Here is a 15,119-nt window from a genome sequence, read left to right on the forward strand (position 1 = left end):
AGAGGGCTGCAGCAGGCCTCCAGGGACCAGGGGGCAGGAGAGGTGTCCCACATGAAGCCTTCAGAGGTGAGGCCTGGTGGGTGAGTGGCGTCCCCTGGCGTGGGAGGTAAAGTGGAAAAGAAAGAACATTCCAGTCAGAAGGCACAGCCTGGGAAGGCTGACTGGGCGGCAGCAGGTGGGAGAAGCCCAGCTGGGCTTCCAGAAACTCAGCGGCTACAGAGAGCCACTGTGTGCTGGCTGGGAGCACCTGCAGGCTCCAGGAAGTGGGGTGATGTCACTGGCGGGGGTGGCTCCCCATGAGTACATTCTTCCAAAGTGACATCTTACCAACAGATTTGAAACTGAATGCACACTGACATAAAAGGTGAGGTAGCCAGATGTCTGGGGGCACAGCTGGGCATGACACAGGGACCTGGGTTTCTCAGGGAGTCACAGAAGGCTGTCCAAGGGTGGCATCCCTCTGAGCACCTATGGTGAGCCAGGTGCTGTTGCTGGGACTGGCAAATGGCAGGAGTGAGCCAGGCCCTCGTGCTCCCAAGGAGAAGCTCCCAGAACCAAGAACAGATTATACAGATGGGTCAGTGCCTGACGGTAGCCCCTGAACTGGTCCAGCCTGACCATCCCCAGTGTGGCCTAAGGCCTCAGCAGCAGCACACTTGGGAAGAGTGTGAGGGTGGGCAGCCCCCCCCCCCCCCCCCCAGCCCAGGAGGAAGAGCAGCAGCTGAGGCCTAGTCTCTGCACTGCCCTCTGGGCAGTCCACATGGGCCTTCCTCTCTCACTGCCCAAGAGTGAGAGGTGTACCCTAAGCCCCATAGAACAAGAGCTGAGGCAGAGCTTGATGCTTTGGGGGTTCCAAACGCCCATTCACAGAACTGCACTCACCAGCCGCTGGGGATGACCAGCATGCCAGGCTCCAGGGGTCTCCTTGGTCCCATGAAGGGTCATGGAGGAGCCCAGAGTAATGCCCCGCTCACACGGTGCAGGACCAGGCCTTCCCCTCAGAACACCAGGCAGCACATGCATGCATGTAGACAGGCATGTAGCACATGCATGTAGACAGGCATGTAGACCAGAAAGTGACAGTTGTAACTCTCCCCACTCACAGACAATATAACGGCCTGGAGAAAAACTACCAGACCTCGTGAGTGAGCCCAACAAGGCTGCAGGACACATGGCTGCCATCAACACGGAAAGTGCACCACCCAATAGAAGCAAGGAAAGGAAAAGAAAAAGGGGTAAGTCTAACAAAATGCTGATGAAAGAAACCAAGGACAAGCAGATGGAGGAGACACAGAAAGAAGAGGTGGCACAGCAGTGGCCGAGCATGCAGGAGGCCTGGGCTTCCTTCCCCAGAAACCCTGTGGACTGAAGTGACGCAGTTACCCCACAGTCATCAAGGCAAGCCTGATCACATTCCAGGTGGTGCCCAGGGTGGCACATGCCTATAGTCCCAGCCACTTGGGAGGCTGGAGCAGGAGGATCCCAAGTTCGAGGCAACTTATTAAAAGCCTGCTTAAAAATAAAAATTGAAAGATCTAGAGGTGTAACTCAGTGGTAGAGCACCCTTGGGCTCAATTCCCAGTACCAAAAACAAAAACAAATCCCAGGTGGTGTTTTTTTTTTGGGGGGGGGGGATGGGGAAGGGTGGAAATCAGCATGGTGATTTTGAAATTCATATGGAAATTGCAAAGGAACTAGAATAGCCAGAATACATTTTTTTATTATGTTTTGGTACTGGGATTAAACCCAGGGGTGCTTGACCACTGAACTATATCCTCAATCCTATTTATTTATTTATTTATTCATTCTTAATTTTTTTTTTAGTTGTTGATGAACCTTTATTTTATTTATTTATTTTTATGTGGTGCTGAGACTCGAACTCAGTGCCTCACACATGCTAGGCAAGTGCTCTGCCACTGAGCCACAACCCCCGCCCCCATTTTTATTTTTTTGAGACAGGGTCTTGCTGAGTTGTGATTCTCCTGCCTCAGCCTTCCAAGCTGGTGATCAAGGGTGTGTGCCACCATGCCTGATCCCAAAGCAACTTTGAAAAAACAAAAGCAAACCAACCCAAGTTCTAGAGATAAAACTACCTGATTTCAAGATTTAACTTAGGTTGAGCATCCTTCTGTGAAAATCTGAAATCCAGGAATTTTTTTTCTTTTTTGCTACCAGGGATTGAACCCGGGGTGCCTAACCACTGAACCACATCCCCAGCACTTTTATTTTTTATTTTCAGACAGGGTCTCACTAAGTTATTTAGGGCTTTGCCAAATTGCTGAGGTTAGCTTTGAACTTGCAATCCTCCTGCCTCAGTCTCCCAAGCTGCAGAGATTAGAGGTGTGTGCCACGGAGCTCAGTCTGGCAGTTTCTACGTTGATCACACAACCTAGCAATCCCACTCCTAGGTTTTTATACAAAAGGAGATCTGTGTCCACATAGAGACCTGCAGTAAATGTTTAGAGCAGCTTTACCTATAGAAGGAAGAAACTGAGCCCCCCCCCGCCCTCCCCGTGGGCGGGTGGATGAAAGCGCTGCACACCTGCACAAGGGACTGGGACTCGGGAACAGGGAATGAACTGGAGCCGGGCCAAGTGAGGGCGCTGGCGCCTAGTGTGGCCCAAGACACCGGTTCGTCCCAGCACCTCCTCCCTCCCTGAAAAGAGGAGCCCCCGAAGGCTGCACGTGTTACACTGAAGGGCGGAGCACAGCTGGTCGCCCTGTGCGGTTGTTGTTTCCCCGCTTTTTGGTAAGGCCCAAGTCCCTGAGCTTGTCTATGTGCGACAGAGGAGAGGAGGAGCCAGAACAGTCCCCGCAGAGGCTCACTGCGGCGGGGAAGGCCTCTGATGTCCTGGGCGGGAGAAGGCGGGGAACGAGGCGGGGCGGAAGGGCGTTCGCTGCGAGTGAGTGGACGCGGCACAGACGCCCCGCCTTCGCGTCCGCACTGCCCTGAGACCTGGAATAGGCGCAGCACTGAGGAGATGGCGCCGCTGTTCATGCGCAGAAGCCTCAAGGAGCAGCTGCTCCACGTGCAGTGGCCGCCACCGCTGTAAGCGCTGCAGGGCAGCCCTCTGGAGCTCCAGGGGCCGCTTCCAGGCAGCAGCCAGGCAGCCCTTCCCCAGGCCCTGGGCAGCCCCGGGCCCAGACCACGCCGCACGCCAGCTGCTCACCTGCTTGGAGTAGATCCTGAGCAGCTTGTTCACCGGCATGCCCTCACTGTCCCCGTCAAACTCCAGCCACAGCACAGGCTCCTCCTCCTCGGGGGAGGTGTGGTCCCAGGACAGCTCCTGGAAGCCGAGGCCCAGGAGGACGTGCTGCCAGGGGAAAGGGCAGCCTGAATACCCAGGGTGGCTGCCGCACCCTGTCCCACTCAGCCTCTGCCAGGAGGGCTCTCCTGACGGCCTGTTCCTTCCTCCGAGGCCGAGTCTAAATTCCGTCTGCACTTCTCTCAGGAGAGGAGCTGGCTTTCACCACACTCCTGGGGCTGGGGTCCAGAGGCCAAGAATCCCATTCTTCAAGCTCCCCACCAGCTGGCAAGCCCCTCAAGGCTGAGTCACGTGGGGAAGAGGCAGGTGGGAGAGAGAGGTCTCTGCCATGACACCAGCTGGCCAGGAAGGGCAGGAGTCCTCCCCTGGGACAAAGGGATGCCAATCAAAACTCCTCAGCCAGCTTGGGAGGGGACTTGTGTGCAGGTGAGGGGAGCTGTCACCACACAGGGAGGGCCATGGGCACAGATGTCTACACGGGCAGAGAGGCAAGCCAGCCATGTCCAGGGAACAGCGGGCCTTGGGTAGCCCTCCTCGGCTCCAGCCATGGGGTCCTTCTAGAATACCAGCAGCTGGTTGCCATCATTGGCGAGGCACCCGACTCCCTGCACTCAAAGGGGAGATCCCTGCTGCAGCCTCCTCCCTACTGTGGCCACATATGGCCCAGCATGCCAGGCAGAAAAGCTGACCCAGAGCTGACCCAAGGAAGCCCTCAGGATCATGAGCAGGACTCCAGAGACAGTAGGGTGAGGCAGGGTCACTCCCAGACGGTCCATGCCCCCTCCCCCAGGCCCCTAACAGGCCCAGGGGAAACAGGAAGGCCTGAGTAAGATGCCACTCCCCTCTGACCCACTGAGGTGGCCTCAGGCCCCACCCCAGAGGAGGACCTGGAGGCTGTACCTTCTCCCTGCTGTCGATGACATGCACGCCTTCCAGACTGATGGCCACAGTCACTGACTTGCGTCCGCCCCGGTGCAGAAAGCCTTGGGCTGGCTTGTCAATCTCACCATGGAAGAAGGCACACCTGGGGAGGGGACGAGGTCAGCCACTCCTTCTAGCACGGGCACACTGGAAGGACTGCTCGGGGGCCCTAAGATGGCTTAAGCTGTTTGGGTGACAGGGTTAAGCAGAAACCTGCCCTGGAGGAAAATTACTGAGCAGGGTGAGGGGAGGCCTTGTGGGGGTGGCCACGTTGGAGCTACCAGTGAAGGAAGTGGACGGCAAGGGATGCTGTAGATGGAGGAGAGAGCCTGGGCCCAGACAGGGGGACAGAAAGCTGCATCAGGAATGGCTGGAGCCGGGGACTCAGAACTGAGGGTGAGGTTAAGGACACCTGCCCACTGTCCAGGACAAAGATGCTTGAGCAGCGAGGACCTGCTGGGACACAAGAGATGGTGAGGGTTGCTCAGGGGAATAAATTCTTAGGCTCCTAAGCAACTCAGCAAGATTCTGTGCAACTTCCTAGGCTCAAGATTGACAAGGGAGCTGGGCGCGGGGGTGCACACCTGTAACCCCAGTGGCTTGGAAGGCTGAGGCAGGAGGATCATGAGTTCAAAGCCAGCCTCAGCAACTTAGCAAGGCCCTAAGCAACTCAGCAAGATCTCTAAATAAAATACAAAAAAGGGCTGGGGATGTGGCTCAGTGGTTAAGCGTCCCTGGGTTCAATCGCTGGTACCCACAAAAAAGACTGAGAAGGAAAAGATGTGCCACCTCCCCTCCTGCAGGCCACCACCTCTCCCATCCTATGGCTCACCCTTGCCCTGGCACTTGGCTAAGTGAGAGCCTGAGTTAATCCCAGCTCCCCTTGCAGCCAGGTGACTCATGCAGGATTCTCTACCCCTTGCCCATTCCAGGCTTGGCTGTGAGGAACCAGAAGCAGCCTGAGAGGCCCACCTCCCCATCAGCCTGTGGCTCTCTCAGGTCATATCTTCCCCACCTCACACTCACACACACACAGTCACTTCACCTACAGTGCCCACAACTGCTGTTTCTTGACTTCCAGTTTTTACAACAAAATTCCATGAAAATGAAAAGGCTAGGCATGGCGTGGCGGTGCACACCTGTAGTCCTTGCGACTTAGCAGGCTGAGGCAGGAGATCGCAAGTTGGGGGCCAGCCTCAAACTTAGCAAAGCCCTAAGCAACTTAGTGAGAACCTGTCTCAAAATACAAAATAAAGGGCTGGGGTTGTGGCTCAGTGGCAGAGCACTTGCCTCGCATATGTGATTCTTGGAACCACGTATAAATAAATGGACAAAATAAAAGTCCATCAACAACTAAAAGAAAAAAATATTTAAAAATGCAAAATAAAAAGTGCTGGGCTCTGATTCAGTGGCAGAGCATGTGTGAGGCACTGGGCTCGATTCTCGGCACCGCACATAAGTAAGCGAATAAAATAAAGGTCCACTAACAACTAAAAAAAAAAACCACAAAATAAAACGTGTTGGGGTGTACGTGGCTCAGTTGTAAAGAGCCCCTGGGTTCAACCCCAGCACCTAAATGGTAAAGCGCAGCTCAGCCGTGGGGTGCCGGCCTGGCTAGCACGCACAAGGCCCCAGGTTCCATCCCCAGCACGCGCGCAAGGAAAAAGCAAAAAAGCTTCACTGGCTGCTGAGCTCTCCTCCCTCCACCAGGCTGAGGTCTGTCATCCGCCTGGAGGACGAGGGTGTGCCCAGCCGTGCAAGATGCAGCACTGGAAGATGCAGCGCTGCAGCAGGTGGCACCTGTCCTCTAGAGACGCTCCTGACCTCAGTCACCTCAGTTCTCTGTCATTACCACAGGGCCTGAGCCAAGCCTGTGGGTCGCTGCCACACCCTCCTCTGCTCTCCTGACTGCCGTGCCTACCTCACGCTCCCCACCCACTCCAACAGCAGCGTCACTAGGCGGGTCACAGGGTCTCTGGCTCACCAACGTCCCCCCAGCGTGCATGGCATACCAGCGTGCAGTAGGTCCGCAGGAGTTATTTGTTATACGCTGACAAGGTGAGCTAGGAGCTGACTGAAGGACGCTCAGCCAGGCCAGTGATCAAGTGACCAGGGCAGGTGGGAGGAGACCCATCCAAGGTGTCCTGGCCTGAGACAGGAGGGAGGGAGCAAGGTGCCGGCCTAGGCAGGTGCTCATGCCAAGACAGCGCTGCACGGGAAGGAGGGAGCAGCTGGAGCTGCAGGGCTCGCGGACAGCTGCCAGGACAAGCCCGGCTGAGCAGGGAGCAGGGCCCAGGCTGCTCACCCGTAGAAGGGCAGCTCGTGGCACTTGAGGAGGTAGGCTCGGTAGTGGGAGCCCAGGGTGGCCTCGCGCGGGCTGTCACCGCTGCTGACTGCTTCCTTCACTTGGCGGTAGGCGTTCAGCAAGCCCTGCTCGCCGGTCCCAGGCTTGGCCCCGCGGCCGCGGAGAGCAGCAAAAAGGCCATGGCCCCGCTTACAGAGGTGGGCAGGGAGGAAGGAGTCCAGCTTCTCTCTGTGAAGGAAGGAAGGGGGTGCTGGTGGCCCTGCCGGAGGTGCCAAGGACTTCGGGATGTGGGTGCCACACCCATGGGGAAAGGAAGAGCTCTGGTGGTCCAGCTTGGGGACCCACAGGACATACAATCGCACCAGGGTCCTTCTGTTCCCAGTGGGGGTGCCAGAGGTCCCTGCTCTGGACACTGACTGCTAGAGGGAATCCCACATCCCTTCTCAGCAGGGGCCTGCTGCGCCTGGCTCCATTGCCACCACCTGGTGTGGAGGGCCCCTGTGAAGGGCAGCTGGGGAGCAATCCCCTTTAAGAGAAAACAGGGTGAGCAGATAACATGACTCCCAAGCCAGAGACTGGGGAAGAGGCCCCGGCAGGCACACCGGTGCACCAGACGACGGCCGGGCAGATCTGCCCCCTCCACAGGGCAGGCTCTGGGGTCAGACCGCCACCACCAGCTGTGCAACCAGCAAGAGGCACCTTCCCTGCTCAGTGCTCCTTCATCTGCGGAATGGGGATAGTAACGCTGCCACCAGTACCGGTGACAGTTACCTTGACTCTAAAACATGGCAAGACTCCAGGCACAGCCCAGGATTGGAGCAAGAGCCCGTGAGGGCAGCCCAGGTCTCACCACAATATCCTGCTCTTTGCTGCTGCTCCAGGTGCCAGCCCATCTGGCCAGGAGCCTGGCCACCTGACTGTCCTGCGAGTCCTGCCCCAGCCTACGGCACCATCCTCAGGTGTACAGCCTCCACATGGGAGGCCCTGTCTGGCTCCCACTCAGCACCAGCTCCCCATCCAGGAAACCCAAAGAACCCACCAAGCTGGCAGATGGGACAGATAGAGTCGACCAGGCCCCATCCTCACCCCAGGAGAGACACACCACTGTCAGCACCTGTGGCGTGCCAGCCACTGCGGAGGGGTCCCCCACCAGGTCCTGCAAGGGCTCACAGACACTCAGGGCCAAGTGAGTACAGGAAGTCGGGGGCACCAGGCACGCAGGAGAGGGTGCAGGGAAGGCTGGGAACCAAAGAGAGAGCTGAGGGCAGGCCCAGTGGGACCCAGATGGGCAGGGGCCTTCAGAGCGGCATCTGTTTCGTCATGGAAGGATGACTGGGCTTTGGGTGAGGGGAGCGTTCCTGACCAAAACCTGGTGCCAGGGGCCTGACACTCCCCATGCTTTCTTCTGCCAGATAAAGATGCCAAAACACCAGCCTAGGATCAGCATCGGTTCATGAAAAACAGGGTGTCCATCACACAGGCACACAGAGCAGGAAAGAATCTCAGTGTAAGTGCAACGACCTACCCATCTTAGGCCACCCGGGGATTCTGGGGACTGTGGACTGGCTGGGGCTCTGGGTCTGTGAGGCTCCCTCTGTGTGAAATGGACACAAATCCCAACAAACACAGAAGGCTGGGGCGCTGCCATGGGCCCAGGCCGAGGTGAGTGCTAAGAAGTCTTCCTGTGCTGTCTTCCCCCGAGCAGAGGGGTTGCCTTGGGGATTCTGGGGCCCCAAACACTTCAGGCCACGGGGGCAAGGGCAGATGCTGCAGCAGAAGGGCAGAGGGAAGGAGGTCCAGGCACAGCAGGCATGAAGAGGGGCCCCAGGGGGCTGCCCATCCTCCTCAGGGCTGCTCTGGACATTTGTCACCTGTCCCCTCACATCTCTTCTCTCTGGAACAGCTCCCACTTGCCATGAGAAAACCTAGCCTCTAACGCCTGCTGGAGACTGGAAGCTCATTGTCAGGGACCTCTCATGCATCAGGCTACTGAAGACTGGGAGGATTGACTACTATGTGACTGTTACAGCATAGATTTTCTTTTTTTTTTCCTTATTGAAAATTTTTAAGATTTTATTTCTTTACTTTTATCGCTCTCTTTTGCTTTTGTTTACCTGTTCCCTCAGAGTCTCTCTCTCCCTTTTCACATGCTAACAACCAACTTCTTTGGATTACACTCTCACTCTTTCTATTATCTAGAACTTCTACATATTCTTTTCTTATTCCATTAATAGCTACATCCTACATCCCTCCCCATCCTCTTTGTCCTCCATTAGAAACTACAGACCTTATTGCAAATCTATTTGTTATACTGAAGATAATAACCGAACACATTCTGTTTATTATGCCAATATTATTAACGTTCTCATAGGGCTATTTGGTTTAGGGTTGCATACTGTCTGAACTGGGCACTGCTAATATTGATCTCCCCCTTAAAGAAAAGGTTTTGGAGTATAGGGTCACTATAAGCCTATAGAGGGGAAATTGCAATACTCCAGATCTGACTGCTAGAGGGGAAGATAAATGAACAACAGGAAAAAACAAGGGAAGAAAATGATCCAAACAAATCTAGATTCTATATTAATAGAATCCAGTGACTGTATGGTAGAAGAAATATCAGAAAAGGGCTTTGGATTATACATGATTAAGATGATTCATGAAGCAAAGGATGAGATAAGAAAGCAAATGCAGGCAATGAATGATAATACCAAGAAGCAATTGAAAGAGCAACTGCAGGAAGCAAAAGATCATTTCAACAAAGAGATAGAGATTCTCAAAAAAAAACTCAAATGGAAATCCTTGAAATGAAGGAAATAATAAACTCAATGGATAGCATCACCAAAAGACTAGACCACTTGGAAGAAGGCAAAATATTTAATCTTGAAAACAAAGTTGCTCAAACAGAGAAGATGGTAAGAAAGCATGAACTGAATCTCCAAGAACTATGGGACATCATGAAAAGACCAAATTTAAGAATTATTGGGATTGAGGAAGGCACAGAGATACAAACCAAAGGAATGAACAACCTAGTCAATGAAATAATACCAGAAAATTTCCCAAGCCTGAAGAATGAAATGGAAAATCAAAGACAAGAGGCTTACAGAACACCAAATGCACAAACTCACAACAGATCCCCACCAAGGCACATTATAATGAAAATGCCTAACATACAAAATAAAGATAGGATTTTGAAGGTTGAGAGAGAAAAGCATCAGATTACATATAGGGAGAAACCAATAAGGATATCAGTAGATTTCTCAACCCAGACTCTAAAAGCTAGAAGGGCCTGAACAACATATTTCAAGCCCTGAAAGAACACAGTTGCCAACCAAGAATCCTATACCCAGCAAAACTAAGCTTCAGATTTGAAGACAAAATAAAATCCTTCTGTGATAAACAGAAGTTAATAGAATTTACTAATAGAAAGCCTGTGCTACAGAATATTCTCAACAAAATATTCCAAGAGGAGGAAATTAAAAACAACAATGTAGATCAGCAAAGAGAGGAACTACCCTAAAGGAAAAAAACAATCAAAGGAGAAACTAAGTCAAGTCAAAAACCAAAAATAAGCCCAAATGACTGGGAATACAAATCATCTCTCAATAATAACCCCGAATGTGAATGGCCTACACTCACCAATCAAAAGACACAGACTGGCAGAATGGATTAAAAAGAAAGACCCAACAGAGGTTGAGGATATAGCTCAGTTGCAAGCACAAGGCCCTGGGTTCAAATACCCAGCACCAAGGAGAAAAAAAAAAAAAAAAAAAAGACCCAAGAATATGCTGCCTTCAAGAGACTCATCTCATCGATAAGGACATCCACAGACTAAAGGTGAAAGGATGGGAAAAAAACCTGCCACACACATGGACTCAGTAAAAAAGTGGGGGTTTCCATCCTTATTTCAGATAAAATGGACTTCAAGCCAAAGTTAGTCAGAAGGGATAAAGACGGACATTTCATACTGCTTAAGGGAACCATAAATCAGGAAGATATAACGATCGTAAATATTTATGCCCCAAACATGGTGCATCCATGTACATCAAACAAATCCTTCTCAATTTCAAGAATCACACAGACCACAACACAGTAATTCTGGGTGACTTTAACACACCGCTGTCACCACTGGATAGATCTCCCAAACAAACTAAACAAAGAAACCATAGAACTCAATAACACAATCAATAACTGAGACTTAACAGACATATATAGAATGTTCCATCCATCAACGAGCGAATTCACTTTCTTGTCATCAGCACATGGAACCTACTCGAAAACAGATCATATGTTATGCCACGAAGCAGTCCTTAGTATATGCAAAAAAAGAGATACTGCCTTGTGTTCTATCAGATCATAATGGAATGAAATTAGAAATCAATAACAAAATAAAAATTACTCCAACACCTGGAGACTAAATAATATGCTATTGAATGAAACATGAATAACAGAAAACATCAGGGAGGAGATAAAAAAATTCTTAGAGATAAATGAGAAGGATGATACAATATATCAAAATCTCTGGGACACTATGAAAGCAGTTCTAAGAGGAAAATTCATTGCATGGAACGCATTCAAGAAAAGAATAAAAAGTCAACAAGTAAATGACCTAACATTACAGCTCAAAGTCCTAGAAAAAGAAGAACAAAACAACACCAAAAGTAGAAGACAGGAAATAATTAAAATCAGAGTTGAAATCAATAAAATTGAAAAAAAAAATTCAAACAACTGACAAAACAAAAAGTTGGTTCTTTGAAAAAGTAAACAAAATAGACAAACCCTTAGCCACACTAACAAAGAGGAGAGAGACAACTCATATTACTAAAATTCATGATGAAAAAGGAACTATCATGACAGACACCACTGAAATACATAACATAATGAGAAGCTACTTTGAAAATCTATATTCCAACAAAATAGAAAATACCGAAGTCATCAACAAATTTTAGAGACGTGTGCTCCTCCCAAAGTGAACCAGGAGGACATACACAATTTAAACAGATCAATTTCAAGCAATGAAATAGAAGAAGCCATCAAAAGCCTACCATCCAAGAAAAGCCCACCATCCAAGAAAAGCCCAGGACCAGATGGATTCTCAGCCGAGTTCTACAAGACCTTGAAAGAAGAACTCATTCCAATACTTCTCAAAGTATTCCAGGAAATGGAAAAGGAGGGAACCCTACCAAACTCATTCTATGAAGCTAATATCACCCTCATACCCAAACCAGGCAAAGATACATTAAGGAAAGAAAATTTTAGACCAATATCCTTGATGAATATAGATGCAAAGATCCTTAGCAAAATCCTGGCAAACCGTATCCAAAAACATATTAAGAAGATAGTGCACCATGATCAAGTGGGCTTCATTCCTGGAATGCAAGGATGGTTTAACATCCATAAGTCGATAAATTTAATCCATCATACCAATAGACTTAAGGATAAGAATCATATGGTTATTTCAATTGATGCAAAAAAATCGTTTGACAAAATACAACACCCCTTCACGCTCAAAACACTAGCAAAAATAGGGATAGTAGGAACATACCTCAACATTGTAAAGGCTATTTATGCTAAGCCCATGGCCAATATCATTCTTAATGGAGAAAAACTGAAAGCATTCCCTTTAAAAACTGGAACAAGACAGGGATGCCCTCTTTCACCCCTTCTATTTAACACTGTACTTAAAATACTAGCCAGAGCAATTAGACTAAAGAAATTAAAGGAATACAAACAGGAAAAGAGGAACTCAAGTTGTCACTATTTGCTGATGACATGATTCTCTATTTATTTAGAGGATTCAAAAAGCTCCTCCAGAAAACTTCTAGATCTCATCAATGAATTCAGCAAATTAGCAGGATAGAAAATCAACAAGCATAAATCTAAAGCATTTTTATACATAAGTGATGAAACATCTGAAAGGGAAATGAGGAAAACAACTCCGTTCACAATAGCCTCAAAAAAAAAAAAAAAATACTTGTGAGTCAATTTAATCGAAGAGGTGAAAGATCTCTACAATGAAAACTACAGAACATTAAAGAAAGAATTTGAAGAAGACCTTAGAAGATGGAACGATCTCCCATGTTCTTGGATAGGCAGAATTAATACTATCAAAATGGTCATACTTCCTAAGGTGCTATAGAGATTTAATTCAATTCCAATTAAAATCCCTATGACATTTCTCATAGAAACAGAAAAAGCAATCATGAAATTCATCTGGAAGAACAAAAGACCCAGAATAGCCAAAGACCCAAAAATCCTGGGCAGGAAGAGTGATGCAGGAGGTATCACTATACCAGACTTTAAACTCTACTATAGAGCAATAGTAACAAAAATGGCTTGGTATTGGCACCAAAATAGACAGGTAGATCAATGGTACAGGATAGAAGACACGGAGACATACCCACATTTTACAGGAACCTCATACTAGACAAAGGTGCCAAAGACTTCCGATGGAAAAAAGATAGCCTGTTCACAAGTGGTGCTGGGAAAACTGAAAATCCATATGCAGTAAAATGAAACTAAATCCCTATCTCTCACCCTGTACAAAACTCAACTCAAAATGGATCAAAGATCTAGGAATTAGACCTGAGACCCTTCACCAAGTAGGAGAAAAATAGGCCCGAATCTCCATCTGGCTTAGGACCAGACTTACCTAACAAGACCCCCTCTATAGCGCAAGAAATAAAAGCAAGAATCAATAAATGGGATAGATTCAAACCAAAAAGTTTTTTCTCAGCACAGGATACAATCAATAATGTGAAAAGAGAACCTACAGAGTGGGAGAAAATCTTTTCCACACACACTTCAGACAGAGCACTATCTCCAAAGTTTATAAAGAACTTAAAAAACTTTACACCCAAAATACAAAGAAACCAATCAATAAATGGGCTAAGGAAATGGGCAGACACTTCACAGAAGATATACAGGTGATCAACAAATATATGAAAAAGTGTTCATCATCCCTAGTAATTAGAGAAATGCAAATTAAAAGCACCCTAAGATTTCATCTACCTCTAATTAGAATGGCTATTATTAAGAACACAAGCAATAATAAGTGTTGGCATGGATGTGGGGGAAAAGGCACACTCATACATTGCTGATGGAGTTGCAAATTGGTACAGCCACTCCGGAAAGCAGTGTGGATTAGAAAGCTTGGAATGGACCCACCATTTGACACAGCTATCCCACTCCTCAGTTTGTACCCAAAGGACTTAAAATCAGCATACTACAGTGATGCAGCCACACGTTCATAGCAGCTCAATTCACAATAGCTAGATTGTGGAACTAACCTAGATGCCCTTCAATTGACAAATGGATAAAGAAACTGTGGTATATATACGCAATGGAATATTACTCAGTCATGAAGAAGAATAAAACTATGGCATTTGCTGGTAAATGGATGAAGCTGGAAAATATCATGCTAAGTGAAATAGGCCAAGCCCAAAAAACCAAAGGCTGAATGTTTTCTCTGATAAGTGCATGACAATATATAATGACAGGGGGGTTGTGGGGGGAAGAGAAGAATGAAGGAACTTTGAAAGGTGTAGAGGAAAATGGGGTGAAAGGACGTGGAGGACAGAAAGATAGTAGAATGAAACAGACAGCATTACCCTATGTATATGTATGATTACATGAATGTGAATCTACATTGTGTACAACCATAGAAATGAAAAGTCGTACCCCATTTGTGTACAATGAATCAAAATGCAGTCTGTAAAAATAAAAAAGCTTTTAATTAAAAAAAAAACAAAAAAAACCCCAAAAAAACCCTAGCCTTTCCTGCCCTCAGCTCATGGAGTCTGTGTGGGTTCATGGTGGGACCCACAGGAGGACCAAGGCTGCAGGCACTCAGCCGCCTGCTCATAGTGCTTCCTTTGGGTGGACCTGGGACCAACCCACCAGTCACCAGAATGAGTCCTAGGGCTCTGGTTGCACAAGGGGAGACTAACCGTCAGCAGCTACACCACTGGGCCCAAGGCCTGAGCGTGTCTGAGCTGACAAAGGCTGGTGCGTGCCAACAGTCTGAGCTGCTATGTTGTCACTTATGGAAGGAGTAGATGCGCCTACTGCAAGGGCCTGGGCCCCATGGCCACCGGCCGTGAGCCAGCTCAGCTGAGAGCCCTCAGGTTCGGCTCCAAGCCTGGGCTGGTCCTTGCCAGGCTCCATCATCAGCTGCAGCACAGGGTCCCTGTCCTGCACACCTCTCTCCTGCCTCATCCAGTGTAAAAGGGTAGGCGTCAGCACCCCTGAAACCACCTCTAACCCGCAGCGTCATCCTCCGTGGAGGGAGACCACGGCCTGGTCTGCCCCCAGGGCAGGCTCAGTCCTTGCCCCGCCAAGGCCTGCAGATCATGCACGGCAGGCCTGAGGTGTGGGAGGTGCACAGCTGCTAGATGAGTACTGGGGAACGGGTGCCATTCCCTGGGTCTGGAATGAAGCTGGACTGTTACTGGTCACGGCAGAGTCACTATTTGGTTAGGCCCTGGCTGTGACTTCAAAGAGCAAGGCCAGCTCCCTCCTGATTTCAGCCAGAGGCCGCCTCCACCCTCACATGCATCTAGGGCCTCTCAGCTGTGGAATGGCAGCACTTAACCCAGGTCTCCCACTGCCCAGATGAGGAAAAGGCGGTT

At 49.3% G+C, this 15,119-nt stretch overlaps 1 protein-coding gene across 5 annotated transcripts in view; it reads right to left on the reverse strand.

Moving 5' to 3' along the window:
• FRMD8 (FERM domain containing 8) overlaps positions 1-15,119 on the reverse strand; it is a 53,331-nt gene that overhangs the window by 3,872 nt on the left and 34,340 nt on the right. For all 5 annotated transcript variants that reach the window (XM_079103668.1, XM_079103672.1, XM_079103671.1 and 2 more), the window contains 3 exons: positions 6,493-6,720; positions 4,167-4,290; positions 3,171-3,314 (listed from right to left, as the gene is read on the reverse strand). In XM_079103668.1, the coding sequence (XP_078959794.1) occupies positions 3,171-3,314; positions 4,167-4,290; positions 6,493-6,720 (496 nt within the window). The remainder of the gene's footprint in view (positions 1-3,170; positions 3,315-4,166; positions 4,291-6,492; positions 6,721-15,119) is intronic.

Source organism: Sciurus vulgaris (assembly GCF_902686455.1).
Source record: "Sciurus vulgaris genome assembly, chromosome: 11".
Taxonomy (NCBI): Eukaryota; Metazoa; Chordata; class Mammalia; order Rodentia; family Sciuridae; genus Sciurus; species Sciurus vulgaris.